This window comes from Myotis yumanensis, unplaced genomic scaffold (genome assembly GCF_028538775.1).
Source record: "Myotis yumanensis isolate MYYU_CA2020_CCGP unplaced genomic scaffold, mMyoYum1.0.hap1 SCAF_2, whole genome shotgun sequence".
NCBI lineage: Eukaryota > Metazoa > Chordata > Mammalia > Chiroptera > Vespertilionidae > Myotis > Myotis yumanensis.
Window position 1 is genome coordinate 6,956,108 of NW_027223753.1, and position 23,400 is coordinate 6,979,507.

General features: G+C 53.7%; 2 protein-coding genes across 2 annotated transcripts; both read right to left on the reverse strand.

Annotated features, from left to right (window-relative positions):
- Positions 1 to 1,618: 1,618 nt before the first annotated feature.
- On the reverse strand, positions 1,619 to 3,012 carry NPPA (natriuretic peptide A). The gene is made up of 3 exons (XM_070403131.1): positions 2,787 to 3,012; positions 2,371 to 2,697; positions 1,619 to 1,859 (listed from the first exon to the last, which is right to left on the reverse strand). Exons 1-3 carry the CDS (start codon positions 2,907 to 2,909, stop codon positions 1,848 to 1,850), a joined length of 462 nt encoding a protein of 153 aa, XP_070259232.1. The 5' UTR covers positions 2,910 to 3,012; the 3' UTR covers positions 1,619 to 1,847.
- A 6,823-nt stretch (positions 3,013 to 9,835) lies between these two features.
- NPPB (natriuretic peptide B) lies at positions 9,836 to 11,197 on the reverse strand. Its single transcript, XM_070403132.1, has 3 exons — positions 11,066 to 11,197; positions 10,611 to 10,848; positions 9,836 to 10,251 (listed from the first exon to the last, which is right to left on the reverse strand). The coding sequence occupies exons 1-3, from the start codon at positions 11,195 to 11,197 to the stop codon at positions 10,139 to 10,141; spliced, it is 483 nt and encodes a 160-aa protein (XP_070259233.1). The 3' UTR covers positions 9,836 to 10,138.
- Between the last annotated feature and the right edge of the window lie 12,203 nt (positions 11,198 to 23,400).

The window sequence follows — 23,400 nt, forward strand, 5'->3', positions numbered from 1 at the left end:
ATGTGCTGCTGGGAGTAAATGCCCGGAAGGGGCGGTTACCCTCAGAGAGCTTGCAACCCAGGGGCAGACACAATTGCTACCAAGACAAGCTGTCCTATTATAATAGTTATACAGCCTGGCCAGCGTGGCTCAGTGGTTGAGCATCAGCCTATGAATCAGGAGGTCACCGTTCAATTCCCAGTTAGGGCACATGCCCGGGTTGCGGGCTCGATCCCCAGTAGGGGGCGTGCAGGAGGCAGCTGATCAATGATTCTCATCACTGATGTTTCTATCTCTCCCTCTCCCTTCCTCTCTGAAATCAATACAAATTGTGTGTGTGTGTGTATAAAATAGTTATACACAAAACACTGCCAGTGAAGTTTAATTTATACTGGGCATGTGGTATCAGGGAAGGCTTCAGGGAGGAGGTGACATTTGCGATGAGCCTTGAGGAAGACAGAGTAGATGTTCCCTGGATAAAGGGTGTTCAGGGTGGAAGGAACAGCATGTATCAGGGCCCAGAGAAGCTGTCGTGTAGGTGTAGGAGGAGTGTCGCAGAAGCTGATCCAGAGAGAGGCGCAGGGAGGTGATGGTGGGAAATGGGTGTGAGAGCTACTCCCTGTTGCAGGTGAGCTTAGTGGCTGGTGGTTTCTGCTTAGAACACCTTTTCAGACGCAAATACAACGGAACTGTCTTCTCCAGGGGCTCCCGCCTCATGAAGTCTACACGTCCAGGCACCTTGGCCTGAATTAGTGAAAGGCAATGGCTATTTTTTAAACACATGTTTGCACCCAAAAGGTGCATGAGCTTGCAGTTTGTCAGCATAGCAAACATTTCTTTCTTCACTTTGCTCAGCTTTTAAACCCATTCTTTGCCTGCTCTTCTTGAAACAGTAAGTGCAACCCAGTCATGGCAGCAGCTGTCTCAAATGGGTCAGAAAATGTAGTGCCCTCCTATGGATGTGCCTTTGCTAAAAAGCTGTAACCAAACAGTACTAGGGGTGCAAAGCGTCTATTGCATACAAGCTACATTGGGTGTAACCGGAGAAAGGAAAGCGTAGATGCTTAAGTTTTCTTTTTCATAGAAAAGGATCCTGAATAAGAGCAAATCTGAAAAATAAATGCCCTGTCAGTCTTTTGGGGGCTTTTTCAGTATCTGTGATGAGGCTGAAGTGAGAGAGCAGGTTCAGAACTGCAGCTTAAATCCAACCCCCACCCCAAAAAATAATAGAGGGAGGGAAGGAAGGAAGGAAGACAGACATAATTTGTCCAAATCCACCGAATGTACACCACCAAGAATGAACTCTGTGTAAACTATGGAATTTGGGTGACAATGATGTGTCAGTGCAGGTTCATCAGCTAACGAATGTATCCCCCAGTGGGGGGTGTTGATGATGGGGAAGGCGGAGCATGTGAGAGCAAGGGGTCCCTGGGAAATTTGGGAAATGTGTCTTTTCTGCTTAATTTCGCTGTGAACCTAAAATTGCTCTAGAAACAAAGTTTATTAATTATTTTTAAAAGGAGGGAGGAAGGCATTGAGCATTCTTCATTCTGACAAAAGGTAAAACGATAAGGAATACCAGGCTGCATTCTTTTGCCTCCGGACCCCCAAACAGAAAGAAATCACACCCACACCACGCTTTCGGCTTCTGTCCGAGGTGCTGAAGTTTATTCATTTTCAAGCACGGGGTGGGCGAGGTGGGGAAGCCACAGGTAAGCCATCTTATCTACATTTAGCATCAAATGTGAGACATGTCGACAGGCAGCTTGATCAGGGTGCTCGTCACAACTCCACTTGCCGGCAACGAGATGGGACCAAGAGGCGTGGAAGACCCGGGGTGAGGGTCTGTCAGTCTGCGGGCCCGGCCACTATCTTCGGTACTACAAAGAAAACACAGGCCTGCTTAGCGTGGCGGCCTGGCTCCACTGGAAAAGCCGGCTTCATGGGACTGCACTCACCTCCCACCAGCCCCCACGTCAGCCTGATGATGACCCTCTGAGTTGCACAAACCGATAAACAAGTTGCTCACTAGACGCTCAGAAGGTCAATCAATTTCAATTGACCTTTGGGATCTGACAGTTCCGGGGAGGAACATCGCCTGCCAACCAGCAGTATGACGGCGACTTGGTCCCCTGAGCACGTTAAGTACCCGATGCTCCAGGCAGTAACGTTTTTTCTCAGCAAACTGTAGCTGAGGATAATGCCACGGTCCCTAGATTCATGGGACAGGCCCCCCGTTGGGGCAGACATTTCCAAGGGAGTAGCGCCCATGCTGGTCCCTCTCCTGCGGAAGGCGTCCCCGTAGTGGTGGCTTCTAAGAGGAGGTGCGAGACTCCACGGAACCACACCTTCCTTCCTCCCCACCCCGTTCCCATCCCCAGTTCCTCTTACCCGGAAGCTGTTGCAGCCCAGGCCGCTCTGGGCTCCGATCCTGTCCATCCTGCCCCCGAAGCAGCTGGACCTCCGCAGGCTGCGAGGGGCAGCGAGCAGCGCCCTCAGCTTGTTTTTCAGGAGGGCGGACCTGTCAGAGGAGTCCCAGGGGCCCCGCCCAAGGGCACCCCCATCTCTCGGGGCTGGGTTGACCTCCCCCGTCCAGGGAGACATCTCAGGGAGGGGGCTGAGTGCTGCCCCAGCTTCCTCGTTCTGCTCGCTTAGTACTTGCGGGGGCATGACCTCATCTTCTAGCGGTATCTTGTCCTCCAAATGGTCCAGCAAATTCTTTACGAAGGGAAAACACAGGGAAAGGATGAGGTCTCGCTGACCGGCAGAGTCTCCCCAAGCCCCCCAGCCCCAGGCCAAGCCCCTACCTTGAAATCCATCAGGTCGGCGTTGGCCACGGAGCTGTACACGGGGTTGGCTCTGATCTGCCCTGGGAGCTGGACCGCCAGGAGGAGGAGGAAGCTGGCGGTGATGGTGGAGAAGGAGCCCATGCTGGCGGCGGTCAGGGAGTGGTCTGCTGCTGGCTGCCTTCTCTCTCTCCTCTCCGGTTCCCCTCTACTGACCTTCGCTCAGCTCCGTCTCCCGGCTGCTCTGTGCCTCCTCTTTTTATAGCCCCCCCGGCTCTCCGAGAGCGCCAGGGGGACAGAACCCTCCCCATTCTGTCACTTGCCGCGATAAAGCCGCTGCGTGAGGAGCCAGCAGAAGATGCCCTTTTAAAGTTATCGGCCCAGCCGAGCTCTCCACAGCCCCTCCGCCTTGAGCAGCCCCCGCTACCTCCGGGAACCTCGGCGGCGAGAGCCACATTCTTGTTGATTTGCCTCAAGAGGCTCCCACTTCAAAGGTGTGAGAAGAGCAAAAAAGAGTCCTTGGTTATCTCACAGCCATGCGCTGCCTCTGCCTCGGCTGCTCTCTCCCGGGCAACGGGACCGGTGCCGGGAATCGCCCGATGGTTTGCGGCTCAGCTGTCAGGGCCTCCAAATAAGGGCGGGAGAGGAGGAAGTGGCAGGCGGCCGGCTGCGAGGGACAAATTAGTCCAGATGCTCGCGCCGGCCTCACACCTGACTCATCAGCGCCCAGAGCAGAGCCGCGCCCAGAGCAGAGCCTCGCCCTCCACGGGGCTGCCCTCCCTGTTGGCAGCTGCTGTCAGCGGTCAGGGGAAGCGGGTTGAGTTTTCTGAGTACTAACTCAGTGGGGGGCCAAAGGTGATGAACGCCCCAAGAAGTCAGCTCCCAAATATGAGCACCAAGAAAAGTTTGGGGAGCACAGTCATTCCCCTGCCGAGCTCCGCCCCCTGCACCCCCACGGCCCCTCCAAGGTGCCGAGGGAGACAGGCACGGAGCCAATGCCTCTTTTCATTCTGCTGCTTGCAGGAGCTCAGATTCTCTGAGTTTGAAGCTTGTCATAGTCCCAGGAGGCGGATGGTATGGTTCCCGTGGACTGACGGACAGAACTGAGACTAAGAACTTAGGTCCCTTGCCCAAGGTCATAAGCAGCAGAACCAGGACTTGAACCCCAGGTCTGATAGCAACGCCCATGTTCTTAAGCCATTTCATGGAGACTGTGGCTCCTTAGCACGTTAGCTCCTTCCAAGCCCTTTGGTGCAGCCCCTGGTGACATGCACCCTGTTCCCATCTCTCAGGCTGCCTCTGAGCGGCACCTCACCTTCCCCCTGCCCAGGGGCTGCAGCTGTGCGTTCGTGGCAGGTGTGTGTGTGTGTGTGTGTGTGTGTGTGGATTGTCTCAAGGACAGCGCCACATCCGACCTCCTCGACCTCATTAACACACCTAACGTGTCCGCACAGGAGCTCAGGGAATGCGTGTTGGTGACCAGCTCCCTCCCAGCCTGACCCTCCCCAGCTGTGCTCACTCCTTGGCTCCCGGGCAGCGAGAGCAGGATGCGGCGGTGGTTTCATTCTGAGATAGGAGAAAGGAGACTCTTCAGTCACTGGTTTGGGTTGGCCGGACTCAGCTTGAAATCAAAAGGGGTGTCGTCCTGAGTAGAAGCTCTGGGGGCAAAGAACCATCGCATCCTGATGAGCCCCTGGAATGTGCCCAGAGCTTAATTGCTCAGTTGGCAGGGTTATTATTAGCAAAGAGGACTCAGTGAGCAGCGATGCCGGGAGGAACTGGGCTCCGGCTGCGTGCGTCACACGGCGTCTCCGGGAGATGCCCTTTAACACAGGCCTTTGATGCTGGCGAGGACCTCTGGGAGGGCATCGATCAATCGTGGGGGTGGCCGCTGAGGGCCCACACTGCCCTCGGTCCTGAGCCACTTCTGGAGTCTGCAGGAGGCCCGAGGAGGAGGAAGTCCTGTCCCAGGTTCCAGAAAGAGAACTCAGAATTCACCCACCTCCTTTTACTCAAGTGGGGTCCCCTCTCCCAGAGGGGAGCTGGAATGGGCGTCCAGTGTCAGCCGCCGAGTGTCTGGTGAGCCAGGCTTTGTCTGTTTGTTCACAGAAGGGACTGGGAAAAAAGAACATTTTTGCTGCCCTGAGGACTTTGTATAGAACCAATAGCACCTCCTGCACTAACGGGACCCCGATAAAATACAGGCAATTCCCAAATACACGTGTTTCCCCAGATCCCAGGAAATCCAGGGGCTTGCGCCTGAAACGGACTTGACGTTAAGCTTCTCTTCCTTTCCATGCTCCTGCTCAGTTTCGGGGGGGGGGGGTGTATGGAGGAGCAAATATGCAATGGGGTGTTTAGGGGCCAGCCTGTAAGAGTGAGAGATGAAGAGCAAAAGGAACAGGAAACCAAATCCAGCCCCACCTCCACCCCACCTCTCCCACTGGCTGCCAAACCAAAGCCTTTAGTTCCTTACCCCTGGGAAGTAGCCACATTGGTCGTTTGTCGAATGAACATTGCAAATGGGTAGGAGAGTCCAGAATTGGGGTGTCTCCATAGGGGATGCTGTGGGCAGCTTTGGGGAGCCCTAGGGTCCAGGGGTGTCACATGTGCATTACTGGTATGAGAAGGCCACCCTATTCATGGCACGAGTCTGTCAGACCCAAGTGGTCTCAAGCAGAAGGCCCCGTTGGGAGAAATGGGTAGGACGCTGTTGCATATGGAGGGATGGTTGTTTCTGGCTTTGAACACGATGTTCTGTTCCTTTGGTACAATGTGGAGGTTCCTGGGATGGGAAGTGGGAACAGGTCCCCTAGAAAACAAAGCCCAAGGGAAAATTCATTTGCATAAAGCATTATGGGGGTTCTGGTCCAAGGGAAGCAAGAGTGAGGGGGAAAGGGAAGTGAGGTAGTGTATCCGTCAACCATTGCTGCGTAACAAATTACCCCAAACCTACCAACGTCAAACAGCACACCCTGGCTGGTGCGGCTCAGTTGGTTGGGTGTCACCCTGTGCACTGAAAGAGACTAAGCAGCTCTGAGGCTGTGCATGGCTCAGCTGCAGGACATCACCGCATCCCACCACCCAGCATAGAGCCGGCACACGCTACAGCTTTAGCAAAGCATCCACTCATTTTCTGGATGATTGGATCAGTGAGTTTGCCTTCAGTGCCTCTTGTACACGCCCTGCCCCACGTACATACGGGCACCTGGCCCTCCCTGGGGGCCTCACGGGGAGGGGGAGTCGCCCTCGGGCTGAAGCATGAAGGTTCTGCTCTCTCCCTGGTGAGGGAAGAACCCGATCAGGAACCGGGGATGAGAGGCCAGAGAGGAAGCTGCACAAGCGGTGAGGGTCTAAGCCAGGCGGCAGCGCAGGACAAGGCTCAGGAGATGCCCAGGAGGGAGGGGGTGGACACGGTGCCTGCCTGGGTGGTTCAGCCGAGAAGGGAGCCCAGGAAGGTCCCCAGGGCTCTCATCATCGAGGGCGGGTCCGGGGCGAAGGTGGAGTCACCCCCGAGTGTCTCCTGAACCTGAGACAAGGATTCCAGCAAAAGTCGTTTATTTTGGAGAAAATGCCAGGAAACACCAGGAGAGTGGGGGAGGGACAAGGATACGAAGAAAGTCAGTGACCACCTGGGGCAATGGAGCTTCACCCTCCCTCCCTGCAGGGAACTCTGGGAACCAGGCTCAGATGGGTCCCACCTGGGAATCCAGGGCACTGGGCTCTGTAAGTGCCAACTCTTGCCGGATGCTGGTTGAGCGCACCGCCTGCCCGCCCCAGGGGAGCCCGTGGGCTCTGGCAGCCAACGGAAAGCGGGAACTGCTGGCCCTGGCCGGTGTGGCTCAGTGGATAGAGTGTCGGCCCAGGGACTGAAGGGTCCCGGGTTCGATTTCGGTCAAGAGCACGTGCCTCCGTTTCAGGCTCGATCCAGCCCTGGTCAGGGTGCACCGGAAGGTAACCAATCCATGTCTCTCTCTGTGTCTCTCCCCCTCCCTCCCACTCTCCCTAAAAATCGATGAGAAAATTAACAAAAAAATAATAAAATAAAATGGGGGTGGGGGTGGAGGAGAAAGTGCGAACTGCTGAATGGAATTGCAGCCGGGTGCCCTGAGGCTGAGAGGGCAGGGGCTGTGCCCAGCACAGGGGAGAGCACTCCGGGCTCAGGGCTGGGAGCCCGGGTCCCAGGGCAGGCACCTCGTTTGGGCTCAGAAATGCTTCAGGCAGCTGCCTGGGGCTGGCTCCTGACCCCCCGGGAGAACAGGCCACTCAGTGGGATCAGACTGATCCTTAAAGCTGTGCGCGAAAAATCCGACGGACCCAGGGACAGAAGGCTGAGAACCACACCCTGAACAAAGACAAATGGCCAAGTTCGAGATTTTGTTTAGCTCTGGCTCTGCAGGAAGAGAAATGCCTGTTTTTCTTTTCTTGCTCAGAAGGGTCCAAGTTGCCCCAGGGAGGAGCCGTCTGAGCACACCTGGAGAAGGTCACAGGTGCAGGCTCAGCGACCAGATAAAGCACCCAGGCCCGAGGCTGTCCTGGTTCTTAATATTTGGAGCCCAGCACAGCCTGTCCTTCTCCCACCGAACCAGCACGGGCCAGCCCTCCCTGGGTGCGTTTCCACCAAAACATCTTTCTGGAAGATTCAAGGGACAAGCATCCCTGGAGATGTGTCATCCGGCAGCTTCTTCGTGGGAGGAGGTTGGCAATAGGGAAGTCAGGGAGGTTATGGCCACGGTTAGAGCTACGAGGGGGCACAGGTTAAGGAGGCTGGTTTTATGGGGCATCACAGATCATGTGTGTGCCGCCATGCTGCCCACAAACACCAAACACAGAGGGAGCTCCATGAGCGGTCAGTTCATTGGGGGCCTCAGCCCCCAACCCGTCACATGTGGCTCCTTCACAGTTGCTCAGGGTCCGTTTTCCTGGAACCCCCCCAATGATGGATCATATCGTACAGACTCCACCACCGCAGCCCTGCTGATGGGAGAGCAGACCCACCTGGAAGGACTGTGAAGGCCTGGCTGGGTGTTCTGGGAGGGGTTTATCTTCATCACCTGAGCAGGGAGGAAAGGGAGCAGTGACTCCGAATGAAACTTCCATCCCCCCAGCAAGCCTGATTCACCGGCGTGGGGGAGGCCGGGTGGTGCCGTGGTTAGGGGCCTGGGTGCCGGGGCCAGGCTGGGAGGGCTGGAATCCTGTCTCGGCCACTCACTCACTTCGTGACCCTGAGCAAATTCCATCACCTCTCTGTGCCTCGGTTTCCCCATCTGTAAAGTGGGAGTTAATTAGAATTCTTCATAGAGCTGTTGTCAGGAACATAGGGGAAGCTGGCTCACTGTTTTATCGACAAGTGAGTTGCTCCTAAGGCCTCATTTATAGGTCTCAGTAGATCTCATTAGGTAGCCATGATCTCTGGTGCACAGCGGGTCACAGTGAGAAACAGCACAAAGACCCACTCCTTCCCTTTCTCTCAAAGACACGTCGGTGAGACGAGCAGAATGATTGTGCGAGTGCAGTTCGAGGCCAGAGCTCCAAGAGAGAGCAAGGCGGAAGAGTCCCTAGGGTCTTCGCTCAAATCTCAGCACGGGCACTGAGCGGCTGCATGCTGACGGTAGGACGGCTTCCTTTTTCTGGGTCTCAGTGTTCTCATCTGTAAAATGGGTGTTATAACAATCTGCCTCCTTTGCTGAGTTGGATCATAAGCAGAATGGCCCCCGGAACCTGAAAAGCAGGTGCAGGTTCAGCAGCGTGGCCTGGGATGCCTAGAATATAGGGTGCGGGGGGGTGGGGGGGTGCCCCCAGAGACAGGGCCGGGACCCCTCCCAGGACCCCCTGCTGACTGAGGCAGCACAGTAGGATTCTGGTGCTTGTCTCCTCTTCTGCCTGAAAATGAGGGGCTTCTCTCTCTAGGGCAGAGAGGAAGTCATGCCGCAGGGCCCAGGGGAGGGGCACCCTGAAATGCTGGGCCTCTTGTTCGACTCTGCAAAGCTGGAGTGTTTGGGAAATGAAAATACTGTAAAACTCGGGGGTTTTGAAGGCATCTTTCAGATGATGTCATGAATTGAAGGCGTGAGGTTTGGGGGTTTGGGGGAGGATGGAGGGCTCACCCCCGTTCAGGAGTGCAAATGAGATGTGTTTTGGCACTTGTGCACAGGCTTGCGCAGTCACGCACGCACACACACACACACACACACTCTCTCCGCCCCTAATCTCAGAGGTGTTAGCTTAGACCAGTGGTCGGCAAACTCATTAGTCAACAGAGCCAAATATCAACAGTACAACGATTGATATTTCTTTTGAGAGCCAAATTTTTTAAACTTAAACTATATAGGTAGGTACATTGTTATTAACTTACTTAGGGTACTCCTAAGGCTTACGAAGAGCCACACTCAAGGGGCCAAAGAGCCGCATGTGGCTCGCGAGCCGCAGTTTGCCGACCACGGGCTTAGACCTTCTGGAAACGGCAGGCACCAGGGAGAGGGCCTCTGACGGAATCGCAGGCAGAGGAAAGATCAGTGGGACAGACCCTCAGGCTGCACATAAGCATCAGGGTCCCTGCTGCTCTTTGACAAACAGTCTCTGGGAAGTGTCCCAGTTGCTTGAGGTATTTCTAGACATTTCAGAGCATGAAGACTCTTAAAGGAGAAAAGAGCCTCCCCGCCCGGCGGCGTGGCTGAGTGGTTGAGTGAGCGGCGACCTATGAACCAGGAGGTCACGGTTTGATTCCCGGTCAGGGCACATGCTTGAGTTACAGTCTCCATCCCCAGTAGGAGGTGTGCAGGAGGCAGCCGATCAACGATTCTCATCATTGATGTTTCTCTCTCTCTCACTCCCTCTCCCTTCCTCTCTGAAACCAATAAAAATATATTTTAAAAATAAATAAAATAAAACAGAAAAGAAAAGAAAGCTCCCCAACCCCCCCTTGCTTGCCCAGCGCTTGAGGCTGTGTCCCCACCAGTAAGACACCACTGGGACTTCCAAGCAAACACGGAGTTTGCGGGTTGTTGTTGTTGTTCGGTGCTTTGGGTTGTTTTATGATGAATTATTTTGAATACACGGAGACAAGTCAGTTTCCCAAGAAAAAACTTTAATGTTGACTTTACCTCATCATGGAAAATTAGGGCTCAAAGGTAAGAACCGTCTGATATAAAACAATCCAATAAATTAAGAAATGATAAATAAATAGGCGTTGCTTCAAAGGGACCAGGTGGTCGATCGGGAGTCGGGCGTAGATCTCTGTGGCCAGGACTTCCTCCTAATGCCTCTTCAGCACTGTGCGGGGAGAGGGTGGTGATGGTGTTGGCGAGGGAGACAGGCGGATCCGAGCTTCTCCCCCAGCGCCATCCCTGCCACCGCCGTGCCCCGCCCCGTCCTCAGCCGATCTGGATGTTTGAGGCTTTGGAATAATCCATCTCTTGGATGCTCAGTTTCCTATCTGTAAACGGGATTGTGGCCGTCCTGGTGACCCCGCCCTCAGTCTTTGCAGCTACAAACAGGTGAGGAAAACCAGGAGGAAAATATTTAGGGCTCTCTCTGCTCCAAGGAAGGGCTGTCAGGTAGGACTGAACTCCACCCGGAAGCATTTCTGTGCTTGTGACAACAGAGGCAGATGGTGGGTGCAAGGTGGGTGAGTGTTGTGGGCTTGGTCATGACTGGTGTCCACAGGGATGTAGTCCCAGAAAGGCCCCCCTTGGCCCTGAGGACCGTCAGCAAGAGGGAGTGATGTCCAGGTGGCCCTTTCTCAGGGTGTGGTCCCAAGAGACACCATACCCAGGTGTGACTGCATTGGTGGAACCCACGGTAATGGGGGTGGGGGGTGTCCAGGGTGGCTGGGAGGGAGCTCACCATTGCAGCCCAGGCCAGTGGAGGAGCCGATCCGGTCCATCCTGCCCCCGAAGCAGCCCGAGTCACGCATCCTCTTGGGGCTCTGGAGGACATGGTCACGGGGCCCAAGGCTGGCAGCAGAAGCTGTCTGCCTGGCCTCCCCGGCTGCTTTAGAACTGCGTCCTTGCTGGAGGGGCTCCGGGGCGGTCTGCTCCTCCTGCCGCTCCCCAGCTGTGCCCGGAAGATGGTCCCGCAGCTCCTGCAATGGATGGGAAGAGCCCGAGCCTCAGGAACCCTCACCTGAGCCCAACCACCCTCGATGGTGCCCAAGTGAACCGACCACTTGGGTACAGGGTCCTGGCTCCCAATCTCGCCACTTTCTGGTTCCCAAGGTGACCTCTGTGATGGTAGGCGGAGACCTGCTCGTTTAGGCTGCCCAGAATCCGGTCCTGAGGCCTGTATGCAGCCCTGCTCACCTGGACTCTGGACAGTTCCAAGGGGGGGCCTGGGCTAGGGCCACCCAGTGGGTGCGAACGACCTCCTAGCGGCATCAGGTGCAAGAACAGAAGGAACAAGAGCGCCCTGGACAGCCCCGTCTGCGGGTCCATGTTGCTGGAGAAGCGGGTAGAAGCTGCTGCTGCTGCTCTGTCCGGGTTTACCGGCTCACCTCCCGTTCCTCGGGCGGGCACTCTCCTGGATCCTCCCGCACCCAGGGCCTTTTATCCCGAGCCTGGGTGCCCACAGGCCCTGCCCTCTGGGGTTATCTCTGATTTATCAGTCACATTCCCACCCGCTGAGCTCAGGGCCAGGGAATGCACCCCTCAGTGCCTGGGACACGACTCACCAGGGCTGGAGGCAGAGGAGAGCAGGCCTTGTATAGAAATGGGCCTTGCTGGGGAGGAGAAGGCAGGAGCACGGGGCGGGTGGTGGTGGGGGTATCTTACCTCCCCTTCCATTTCCCAGCAAAAATCCGGGAACCTTAGAGTGGCGCTTTCCCCTTCCCTCCCCACCCACATCCATTCCTGGAAAGGGAAGGGAGGACGCCAGCCTATGGGGGCCCTACACAAGTCAGGGTGCAGGGGTGACTCAGAGCGAGAACAGCCCCAGCAACACCCCACCGCTGCAGCGCATCTTCCCTCCTGTCGCCAGTTCCTTTGCTCTGATCTCCAGCCTGTAGGCCTCCCCTGCGCCCTGATCGCTGTCCATGGTGCTGATCTCCCCGAGCCAATTCAACGCAAGAGGTCTTCCTCCAGCAACGCAGGTCCAGCCAGAAAGACAAGTGTGGGGCAGGGACAAGACCCCCCTTCCCCCTCCCACAGCCCTCTGCACTAGGATGCCAATTCTCCAATGTCACCTCAGTGAAAGCCTGGGTGTGACAAGGAACTTCTGGAATGCTGACCCTGCTTCCAACCCTTAAAGGGTAGAGCTGATTTGGCTGGAATTTTGAGAGGCAAGGCCTAGAGATGAAGTCATCCAGAAATGACTCCCGGTGCCAACACCTCTTCTCCATCACCAGGCCAACGTATAACGGAAAAGGCAGGGATAACGGGGGATGGTTATCTGTTGGGTGGGGTCCTGGAGGTGTGAGGACTGCCCTCCCTCGTGCCTCCCGGGGCTGCTCATCTGTGGTCTAATTCCCGTTAGCAGCAGCCGGTCAGGACCTCTCATCTGCGATCACAAATGACGCTGTGAAGAAAAGCGGCCCTGGGAAGAGACACAGCAGATTATCCCCCTGAAAGTACGCGTGACCAGAGTCACCACCCCTTCCAGATGACCCGCGTTAACCAGCGGCAGGCTGAGGGGGCCGGGTCACCCGCCCAGGAAGGCAGGTGGCTTGTGACAGAAGTGGAGAGAGGGCGTCACGGGGCAGACGCTGTGGCTTCTAAGCAAATCTTGCCTTAAAAAAAAAAATAACGCCTGCCAGGGACAGAGTGACAAAACTACTGCTACTGTTCCTCCTCTTTCAGATGAGGACCCAGAGCTCCGGGGAGTTCATTTAAACACACACACACACACACACACACACACACCACTGAACGACTGTGCAGAGATGAAGTGGCAGCGAGAGAGACGGCAAACCCAGCCACGTGTGAAGCAGAGTCCGAGGCGTGGGGGCCGCCGGGGACGGAGAGAGGCCCCGCAGGGAACTACATGGGAGAAGGGCCTGCATCTATGAAGAGGGCAGGAGGGATGGCCACTCCAGCTGCTGGTCGAGTCCTTCCAGAAGCGCTGCTGTACTGAGGCTGCCGGCTCTAACCTACTCACCTCGAACCCCCTTCCCTGGAGCTGGTGCGGGGAACGGCCAAGCCGTTCTGGGCTCAGCATTTGTGTGGTGGGCAGTCAGACAGGCACAAGCAGAGCAAGGACCACGGACACAGAAGGTCGCCAGGGCGGGAAGCCCCCGGTGCCAAGCAAAGAACAATTGTAGGGGGGACCTCAGCCCCAGGGTGACCTTTCCTCCCCTAGCACATCACTGGTCATGAGGTTTGGACCCCCTGACCTTTCCTCCCTAGAGATAACATCTAGTGCCCAGTTAATTTCAGCCCCAGGCCCAGAGAAGCAGCCAAGCCAGACCAGCGACCCCATGGCTGACCTCAGAGCAGCTGCACTGAGTAATGCCCTCTGCCCTGGGCCCACCAATCAATCAGTGCAGACCACAACCCTGAAAATACACCTGGAAAGCTGCTGGGTGGTCTATTGAGATCTTCCCCTGCGACCTCCCCTAAGATCACCCTTCAAACCCTTAGGACTGAGGACCCAGAATGCTCTCCCTCCTGGCAGCAGCTCTCCTTCCTGGTAGCACACCAGCGGGCCCTTCCCCTTGTCCCTCCCCGTCATCCTCCCTTCCTCCAGGTGTGTTACCATAACCTTCCTGGCTCCCAAGCTCCAAGGGCCCTTCCTTTGCCTCTATAATTCATTTCCCTACGCCCATCTCTTCTGTGAATTACTTCTACTTCTGTGCTTTACCAAATAAATCGCCTCATAGTTTGGGTCTTGGCTCTGAATTCTTTTCTAGCCAGAACCCAAGAGCCAAGGTTGCTGAACCCAGGTCCGGTCTGACCCCATAGGTCTAACACCCGGTGCCATTCCCGCTATACAGCAGTTGGACACATAGTTGGACTTAAGCTTCTGGTACTGATTTTGTCGGTGACCTCTGCTTTCTCCTTCTCCACCCCCTCTCCCTCCCCCTCCTTCCCTCTTCTTGTTACTGAATCCTTTAAGCCTCCCTCCCCAGCTGCTCCCTCCTACAGACTGGCAATGGCAGAGTAAATCTGCTGGAACTGGCATTTGGGGCTCACAGGTAATTTGTTGGTTGTTGTGTTCTCTGTCTCGTAGTACTGCTGAAGGCGTGGGTCATGTGTGGTTTCATTCACATTCTTTGTTGACCTTATGTGTGTAGATGCATTAACTCAGTTAATCCATTTGATGGACACATTTCCTTGATGACTAACGGATACAGGCAGTCCTCAGGTTACGTCGGACTCTACGTACATCGTTTTGTAGTTACATCACTATCTCCCATTTATATTTTTTTAAAAAGTTCCGTCGCCCTAACCGGTTTGGCTCAGTGGATAGAGCATCGGCCTGCAGACTGAAAATCCCAGGTTCGATTCCGGTCAAGGGCATGTACCTTGGTTGCACGTACATCCCCAGTAGGAGGTGTGCAGGAGGCAGCTGATCGATGTTTCTCTCTCATTGATGTTTCTAACTCTATCCCTCTCCCTTCCTCTCTATAAAAAATCAATAAAATATATTTTTAAAAAAAGTTCCGTCATTTCGACATATGTGCATATGTGCTTTATGTTTTTATTATTTATTTACTACAAGTAAAGGTCAGGAATTGTTACCTTTCTTTTAATTTTTTTTTACTGTCTCACTCCATTACTGCTGTGTATGTGGTCCATGTGAGTGATGTAGGTGCTTATGTAGGCTTACGGCGAAAATCGAGTTACGTGGCACCGTAGGAACCGATCTCCGACATAACCCAAGGACCTACTGTCGTTGCCTTTTGTGCTGGAAATCTTCAGGTCCACCCTTCATCCTCTCCACCCGGCTCAGTGCCCGGGAGGCTGACTTCTATGGCTTATGTATAGACTGGCTTATGGTTCCCCAGCTTCATGTTGGATTCAACCAGTGGTAGGGGAGCAGCAAAATGCAGACGCACATTTTCATCTCGCTCGGGTATATACTTAGGAGTGGAACTGGTGACTCAGATAGTAACTTTACGTTCAATCATTTGAGGAATTCATATATATGTATATATATATATATATATATATATATATATATATATATATTCATATATAATTGTAATATCCATCTCAATATTCCTAAAGAACTGTGGTATTTATCTTCTTAAATGGTCACTTTAGAGTCCACTGAATTTCATATCCTTAATATAATTATTTTCTAAGTAGGTAGATAGTGCCTAGATGTTTTGTTTATCTAAATTTTGCAGCGATAGCCCTGGCCCCTGTGCCTCAGTTGATTGGGCGTCGTTCTGTGCACCAGGAGGTTGCCAGTTCGATTCCCGGTCAAGGGCACTTGCCCAGATTGCAGGTTCCATTCCCAGCAGGGGACATGCAGGAGGCAGCTAACCAATGTGTTCTCACGTCGATGTTTCTCTCTCTCCCTCTCCTTCCCTCTCTCTCTAAACATCAATAAACGACTCTTTAAAAAATTATGCTGCTTTAAACATCTTGACATGTGCAGGCTCTTTGTCCTTTCAGATCAGGGTTCTTCAACCTTGACCCTACAGACACTGGGACCAGATCAGTCTTTGTTGGGGCAGGGTTGGCGGGGAGGGCTGTCCTATGGACTCAGCAGCATTCCTGGCTTCTGCACCCTCACCCAATTGTGACGACCAAAAATGACTCCAGACAATGCCAAACGTCCCCTCGGTGCTGTAGGCGGCGGGAACGGCACCGGTGTTAGACCCATGGGGTCAGACCGGACCTGGGTTCAGCAACGTTGGTACTCGGGTTCTGGCTAGGAAAGAATTCATAGCCAAGACCCAAACTATAAGAGAACATTTATTTGGTAAATCTCAGGGGTAGGGAAAGTAATTCCTGGAAGAAATGAGCTTAGGAAACAAGTTATAGAGGTAAAGGAAGGGCCCTTGGAGCCTGGGAGTGAGGAAGGTGACGGTACACGCACCTGGGGAGTCATCGCGAAGAACAAGCACTTACTGGCTTAGATCCCGCGGACACTGTGGAAATGGGGAGGGGGAGGGGAGGAAGAGAAAGGTTTTAAGGGTGATCTCAGGGGAGGTCCCAGGGGAAGATCTTAATAGAATTCTCAGCAGCTTTCCCAGGTGTGTCCTTTCAGGGTCTAGGTCTTCACTGATTGACTGGTCGGCCCCAGGGCAGGAGGTCCTTATCCGATGCAGCTGGTCCTGAGGTCAGCCATGGGGTCGCTGGTCTGGTTGGGTCAGCTCCAGGCCCAGAGAAGGTCACCCTGGGGGCGAGCTCCCACCCTACAGTTGTCCCTTGCTAGGCACCTGGGGCTTCCCACCCTGGTGGCCTCTGTACTTGGCCCATGGTCCTTGCTCTGCTCATAACTGCCTACCACATGGAGGATAAAGGCACTCCATTGAGAGCCACTGTTTTAGATATTTTACTCAAGTTAAAGGCCCAAGAATGAGGATGAGTAAAAGGCTCCAGCATGTTCACAGGTCTCTGTGCTAACCAGCTACCCTCCAGCAGTCTTTGTCGCAGGAGAATGGAGTCAGGAGTCCTGGAAGCCATGGGGGCATCTGGGAGAGAGTCCTCTCTTCGTGTGCAGGGCAAAGAGTGGCTTTCCAGTGCTGCTTGCACACCTGTAGGGGGCGCCTTCCACTTCGCAATCCCTGGCCGGTGCACATCTCCAGGCTGACATTGCTCGTGTAGAGTATGACATGAACGCGGCAGCCTCTAACTCGAGGGGGCCACTGAGAAGAACAAGCATGTACTGGCCTAGATCCTGCAGACACTCTGGAAATGGAGAAGGGGAGGGAGCGAAGGAGCAGAGAGAGGGCACAGGACAGAGTGGGGAGCCAGCCAAGCCTGGGGGGTCACATTCATGAATGGCTTGGAGTGGGGGGCTCACGTGAGGACGAGATCATGAATGGCTGTCCTAGAACACCCACATGAGGGCTATTAATAGAGCTGTTGCCCAAGGGGACACTCTGTGCTTGGGGAGGGTCGGGCCTGAGCAGGGCCAGGACTGGGTGTGCGAGAAGCAGGCCCTCTGACAGCCCCCCACCCCCACCGGAAATGCAGGAGGCATTGGCAAGGCACCGATGCCCTCTGGCTGGCTCTTGTCCCCTGACATGAGTGTCCAGTGAAGTCCACCATCCCCATGCAGGCTCGGAGTCCCAGGCCCTCCCAGGCGAGCTCCGACCTCCTGGACATGGGTGGGAGCCTGGAGCTGTGTTCCCCCATTTAAAACGCTGTGTCGAGCAGTGTGAGGGATGGAGAAAGTAGCCCTCAGGAAAGGCATAAAGGGGCATTATACTGGGTTGAACAATGTTCCCCAAAATGCATGGCCACCCAGAACCTCAGAAAGTGACCTTTACTAGGACATAGGATATTTAGAGATGTTGTCAGTGTTAGGGTCGCCGAAGGAGGAACACGGGAGGTCAACAGTGGTCCGGGATTCCAAATGCATTAGATCATCTGCAGAGCAGATGGACTGAGCCCCCACGTGGGTCAGCACCCAGGGATGGGGAGGCAGAGGTGTTGAAGGACTCTAGGGGCCGGGCTTTATCAGCAGGGACTCTCTGAGTGGGTCCAGAACCTGGGGAAGTCTGGAGGGGAAGGTTAATGGTCTTAGCAAGTGGACAGTAGTCTAAGAAAAAGGCAATATTGGTTGTGAAATGGTCTAAAGGTCAAGTCCCAGGGGAGAGGATATCCGTCGATTCGGTTATTTGATCAGACCTAACAATCAGTAAAGATGAGTCATACTGAATTAGGGAGGTTCCTACATCCAATATGGTTGGTGTTCTTCTTAGAAGAGGAGAGACACAGACACTGACAGAGAGAAAGCCATGTTAACACTGAAACAGCCCGGCCCTACCCTGCTTGGCTCAGTGGATAGAGCGTCGGCCTGTGGACCAAAGGGTCCCGGGTTTGATTCCAGTCAAGGGCACCTCGGTTGCAGGGCTCTGGTCATGGCATGTGCAGGAGGCAGCCAATCAATGTGTTTCTCTCACATCGATATTTCTGTCTTTCCCTCTCTATTCCACTCTCTAAGAATCAATGGAAAAATATCCTCAGTGAGGATTAAAAAAACACAAAAAAACAGAAGCAGCCTGGCCAGTGTGACTCAGTTGTTTGAGTATCCTCCCTCGCAGCAAGAGGTTGCGGTTCAGCCCTAGCCGGTTTGACTCAGTGGATAGAGTGTCAGTCTGTGGGCTGAGGGGTCCTGGGTTCAATTCTGGTCAAGGGCACATGCCTGGGTTGTGGGCTCCATCACTGGTGTGTGTGTGTGGAGGGGGGGCGGTGCAGGAGGCAGCCGATCAATGATTCTCTCTCCTCATTTATGTTTCTATCTCTCTCTCCCTCTCCCTTCCTCTCTGAAGTCAATAAAAATATATTTAAAAAAAAAAAAAAAGAGGTTGCGGTTCAATTCCCAGCCAGGGAACATGCCCCAGTTGAAGGCTCAATCCCGTTAGGGGCATGCAGGAGGCAGCCGATCGATGTTTCTCATCAATGTTTCTATCTCTCTCTCCCTTTCCCTTCCTCTCTCAGAAATCAATAAAAACTATATTTTGGTGCCATGACTTGGATTCAAATAAAAACATATTTTTTAAAAAATTAAAAAACAAACAAACACAGAGGCCGAGGTTGAAATGATGTGTCTACAGGTGAAGGAACACCAGGGATCTCCGGCAACCACCAAACGCTGTAAGAGGCAAGACAGGACCCTTCCTGAGCGCCTTCAGGGAGAGCATGGCCCCACCGACACCTGGACCTCAGACTTCCAGCTTCCAGAACTCTAAGAGCATAAATTCCTATTCTTTTCAGCCACCCAGTGTATGATGCTTTCTCCACAGAGACGAGCATAGCCATTTGCGTTTGCATAGGGTCTTGGGTCTGGGCTCCTGTGTTTTTCAGGGGGTCACACTGTGCAGCAAGGCAGGGTTTGGGGTCCTGGAGTCGGCCTTGCCAGGTTCGAACTTCAGCCCCACCTCTCGCTAGCCGTGGCAGATTGAATATCCAGCGACGGCTGCAAGATCTCCCAACCAGCGTGCTCTTCCAGTACTGGGTCATGGACCATCCTCCCTTTGAAAAGTGGATTCAGGTTCCCTCCTCTCGAATCTGGACGAGCCTGTGATTATGGGAGAAGTAACGCTTGGTGATGATGTCTCAGGCTGGGTCATAAAAGGTGAAGCAGCTGCTGCTTTGCTCACCAGAACATTTGCATTGGAGCCCTGAGCCACCAGTAGGCAGTCCCACTGCCCTGAGGCCACCATGCTGTGAGGAAGCCCAACTAGCCCACCCAGAGATTCCCTGAGGACCTATGAAGAGAGAAATGCCTGGCCAGCCACAACCTGTCCCAGCTCCAGCCACTGTCTGACAGCAGTGGCATGAAAGACCCAGAGCCAGAAACCCCACAAACCTTCCCAAACTCCTGACCCACAAAAATCATCAGGGAGCCCAGCTGGCGTGGCTCAGTGGTTGAGCGTTGACCTATGAACCAGAAGCTCATGGTTTGATTGCCGGTCAGGACATATGCCCAGGTTGCATACTCGATCCCAAGAAGGGGGCGTGCAGGAGGCAGCCGATCAATATGATTCTCTCATCATTGATGTTTCCCTCTCTCTTTCCCTCTCCCTTCCTCTCTGAAATCAATAAAAATATATATTTTTTAAAAATCATCAGGGAGAATAAAATGCTGTTGTTGTTTTAAGCCAGTAAGTTTGGGGGGTGTGGTGGACTAAAAAAAAATATTAATACTTTTCCTCCCACCTTCTAAATTCTTCTAGCTGGGCTAATAATAAAATTAACAGAGACAGTACATTAACACGAAAAAAATCAAAGTTTTTTTTACACGTGCATGGGGAATTCACATAAGCATGAAAATTTCAAAAAGTCAGTGAGGCAACATTAGGTATATAAGACATTTTGGACAAAGGAAAAAAGTGGGGCTGGGGTATTAGATTTTAGAAGTGAGAATGGATGATGTACAGGTTGGTAGGCAACTCAAAAACAATGGGACACAGTGGGTATCTATCTAACAGACCCCATAGGCCCACACGCATCCTTCTGTCTGGGTGACCTCCTGTCACCGATACAGCTCAGCTGCTCTCCGCCTCAAAAACAAACAAACAAGCCCTAACCGGTTTGGCTCAGTGGATAGAGCATCGGCCTGCAGACTGAAGGGTCCAGGTTCGATTCCGGTCAAGGGCATGTACCTTGGTTGGGGGCATATCCCCAATCGGGGGTGTGCAGGAGGCAGCTGATCGATGTTTCTCTCTCATCGATGTTTCTAACTCTCTATCCCTCTCCCTTCCTCTCTGTAAAAAAATCAATAAAATTTATTTAAAAAACAACAAAAAAACAAGAATGAAAGTGACTTTGAAAATCATCCATTTCCAACCACCTTGGAAATAAATAGAAAATAATGCAACGGGGGCCCAGAGAGGTGAAGCCATCGGTCCTACTTATACAACCGGCTTCTTGCCTCCCTCCTTCCCTTCTGTGGACAAAAAGGGGCCATACCCTACGCCTGACAAGCTCAGGGGAAGCCAGCATGGCAGGCCCTGCACACTCAGAGACTGGAAGTCTCTGAGTAACCACATAGGATGTTCTGCACATAAGAATCCCTAACTAAAGTGAGTCATGGTGGGCAGTCCCACCCTTGGCTGTAGCTCCCTTGACAAAGGCCAGCCTTGACCTTCTCGAGCCTGTCTTTTATCTTTTGCATCTAAGATGTACTGTCCGAGGAATCCCTTCTCCAGAGACCTCAGCGTTCACCCACGCACCAGAGTAGAGACCACAGAACCCTCCCTGTTACCTTGTTCCCTGAATACCACCTCCATGTCCTGTCAATGTCAATGATTAACTATCTTGTACCTCCCCCCTCCCCTGCCCAATGCAATATCAAATATGTGTCTCTCCATGTTACTCCTTATCCAAACCCAGAGATTCTGCTTTGCCTTCTCCTGCCCCCTCCACCTACCCCCAGTGGATTTCATGGAACCCCCTTACGTCTCCTGCGTTGATCCTATCGAATGTATAAAATAAGCTGTAAAGCTGCCTGCTCCGGAGCATTTTCTCAATCCAGTCAGATTTTGCTTTCTGGCCATTGTCATCAGTTTGGCTCAAATAAACTCAAAAGTTCCGCCCTGACCGGTTTGGCTCAGGGGATAGAGCGTCAGCCTGCGGACTGAAAGGTCCTAAGTTCGGTTCCAGTCAAGGGCATGTACCTTGGTTGTGGGCACTTCCCCAGTAGGAGGTATGCAGGAAGCAGCTGATCGATGTGTCTCTCATCGATGTTTCTAACTCTCTATCCCTCTCTCTTTCTCTCTGTAAAAAATCAATGAAAATATTTTTAAAAAATAATAAAACTCAGAAGTTCTCTACAGGTTTGGACGTTTCTTATGTCGACACCTCCCTCCAGATACACACCAGGAGGTTTACCCTGCAAACAAGGCGGTGCTTTCTGAGCTCATCCCATGTGCTGTGGATGCTTCCCCATGCTGAGGCCATCACCTCTCTCCCAGCGAGGATGGGTGGGCACATCTGGCTCACCAGTGTTCACGTTTATGACACTGGCACAAGGAGACCAGGTGCCCTGCCCAAGGCCCGTGGCATGTAAGTGGTGGTGCCAGCCTGGGGTCTCACTCACCCCACTGCTCAGTCCTCGGGCGCTGCTGGGCTGGGCCCTGAGATGCAGTCGGGGCCAAGGGTGGGCATGTGTGTAGTCCCTCCTTCCGGCTCTGTCTGGAGACTCATTCCAGGGGCTTTGGCCAGGGAAAGGCCTAGGCCCTGTCCCCTGAGACCTAGGCCAGCACAGACATGAACCTCAGGATCTGCCCAATACGGACCCGGCATTCCTGGTGTTTGGAGGGGCTGGGGCTGGGGCCTGGGGGCTGTCACGCCAGCCTCTGCTCAGAACAAAGGCAGGGAGGACTTTGGGAACGTCCCAGGACCCAAGAGGCCCAGCTCCCCGCTCAAGGCTGTTAGGGGCTGAGAATGGGTTTCTCTTCATTTTGCGTTCTCTTTTGCATGAGCACCTACTACGTGCCAGGCACAGACTCGGAAAGTTCTCTCCGAGGACATGACATTTCAGACTTGAAGAATGAGGAGGAGTCAAGATTCCAGGGAAGAGTCAGCCGGAGGTGGTCCGACTGGTCAGGTTCACTGGTTGAGCATTGACCTATGAACCAGGAGGTCACGGTTCGATTCCCAGTCAGGGCATGAGGCAGACGGAGGGGCTGGGACCAGTGGGCTGGAGCAGGGAGGGGGAAAAAGGCTCATTAACAGCCCCCCAAAGATGCCCACGTCCTAATCCCTGCCCCCTGTGAATGTCACCTAGGTGGCAACAAAAGACTTGGCAGAGGTGACAGGAAGGATCCTGAGCTGGGGAGGTCATCCTGGACCGACGGGTGGCCCTCGATGCCCTCACAGGCGTCCTCCTAGAGCACACCTTCCGGCCCTTTAAATACACTTCCTCCTGTTGTGACCCAACCATACAATTATTTTCGTTGCTACTTCATAACTGTAATGTTGCTACTGTTATGAATCGTCATGTAAATATCTGATATGCAGGATGGTCTTAGGAGACCCCTGTGAAAGGGTCGTTCGACCGGCAAAGGGGTCGCGACCGACAAATTGAGAACCGCTGTCCTAGAGGGAGACTTGATGCACGCAGAGCTGAGAGGGCGCCCCGACCACACAGACAGACCGGGGTGGAGTGATGCAGCCACCAGGGGCTGGAAGGCACAGGATTCTCCCCAGAACCTCCCAGGGACTGTGCCCCAAACTCCACCACTCCCCTACCCCCCGACCCCCCGACCCCCGCACACACACCCTAGGTTAGCCCAGTGGTACTGAGTTTGGACTTCCGGCCTCCAGACCTGGGAGAGCTCCGTTGTCTGAAGGCAGCAAGTTTTGGGCAATTTGTTCCGGCAGCAGCAGCCGCAGGACAGCGAGGGCGGGGCTTGGAGGGAGCTGCAGAGCCAGGCCAGGACGGCAGTGGACGGGAAGGAGTTCGGGTTTTGTTCCTGGTGTGTCGCCCCACACCCCTTCTCTCCGCTTCTCCTCCTTTCTCCCTCTGATGTGCCCCAATCCCCCTACCCGCTTTTCAAATCATTCAACTTGTTGCAGTGAGCAGGCATCGGCCTTGAAACTGTAAACACATTTTTAAAAAATATTTTTTAAATTGATTTCAGGGAGGAAGGGAGAGGGAGAGAGAGAGAAACATCAATGATGAGAGAGAATCATTGATCGTTGCCTCCTGCACGCCCCATGCTGGGGACCAAGCCCGCAATGCAGGCATGTGCCAGGAATTGAACCATGACCTCCTGGTTCATAGGTCGATGCTCAACCCCTGAGCCACGCCGGCCAGGCTTCTTCAAAGATTTTAAAATGGCCGAAACCGGTTTGGCTCAGTGGATAGAGCGTCGGCCTGCGGACTGAGGGGTCCCAGGTTCAATTCCGGTCAAGGGCATGTACCTGGGTTGCGGGCACATCCCCAGTAGGAGATGTGCAGGAGGCAGCTGATCGATGTTTCTCTCTCATCGATGTTTCTAACTCTCTATCTCTCTCCCTTCCTCTCTGTAAAAAATCAATAAAATATATTTTTAAAAAAAAAGATTTTAAAA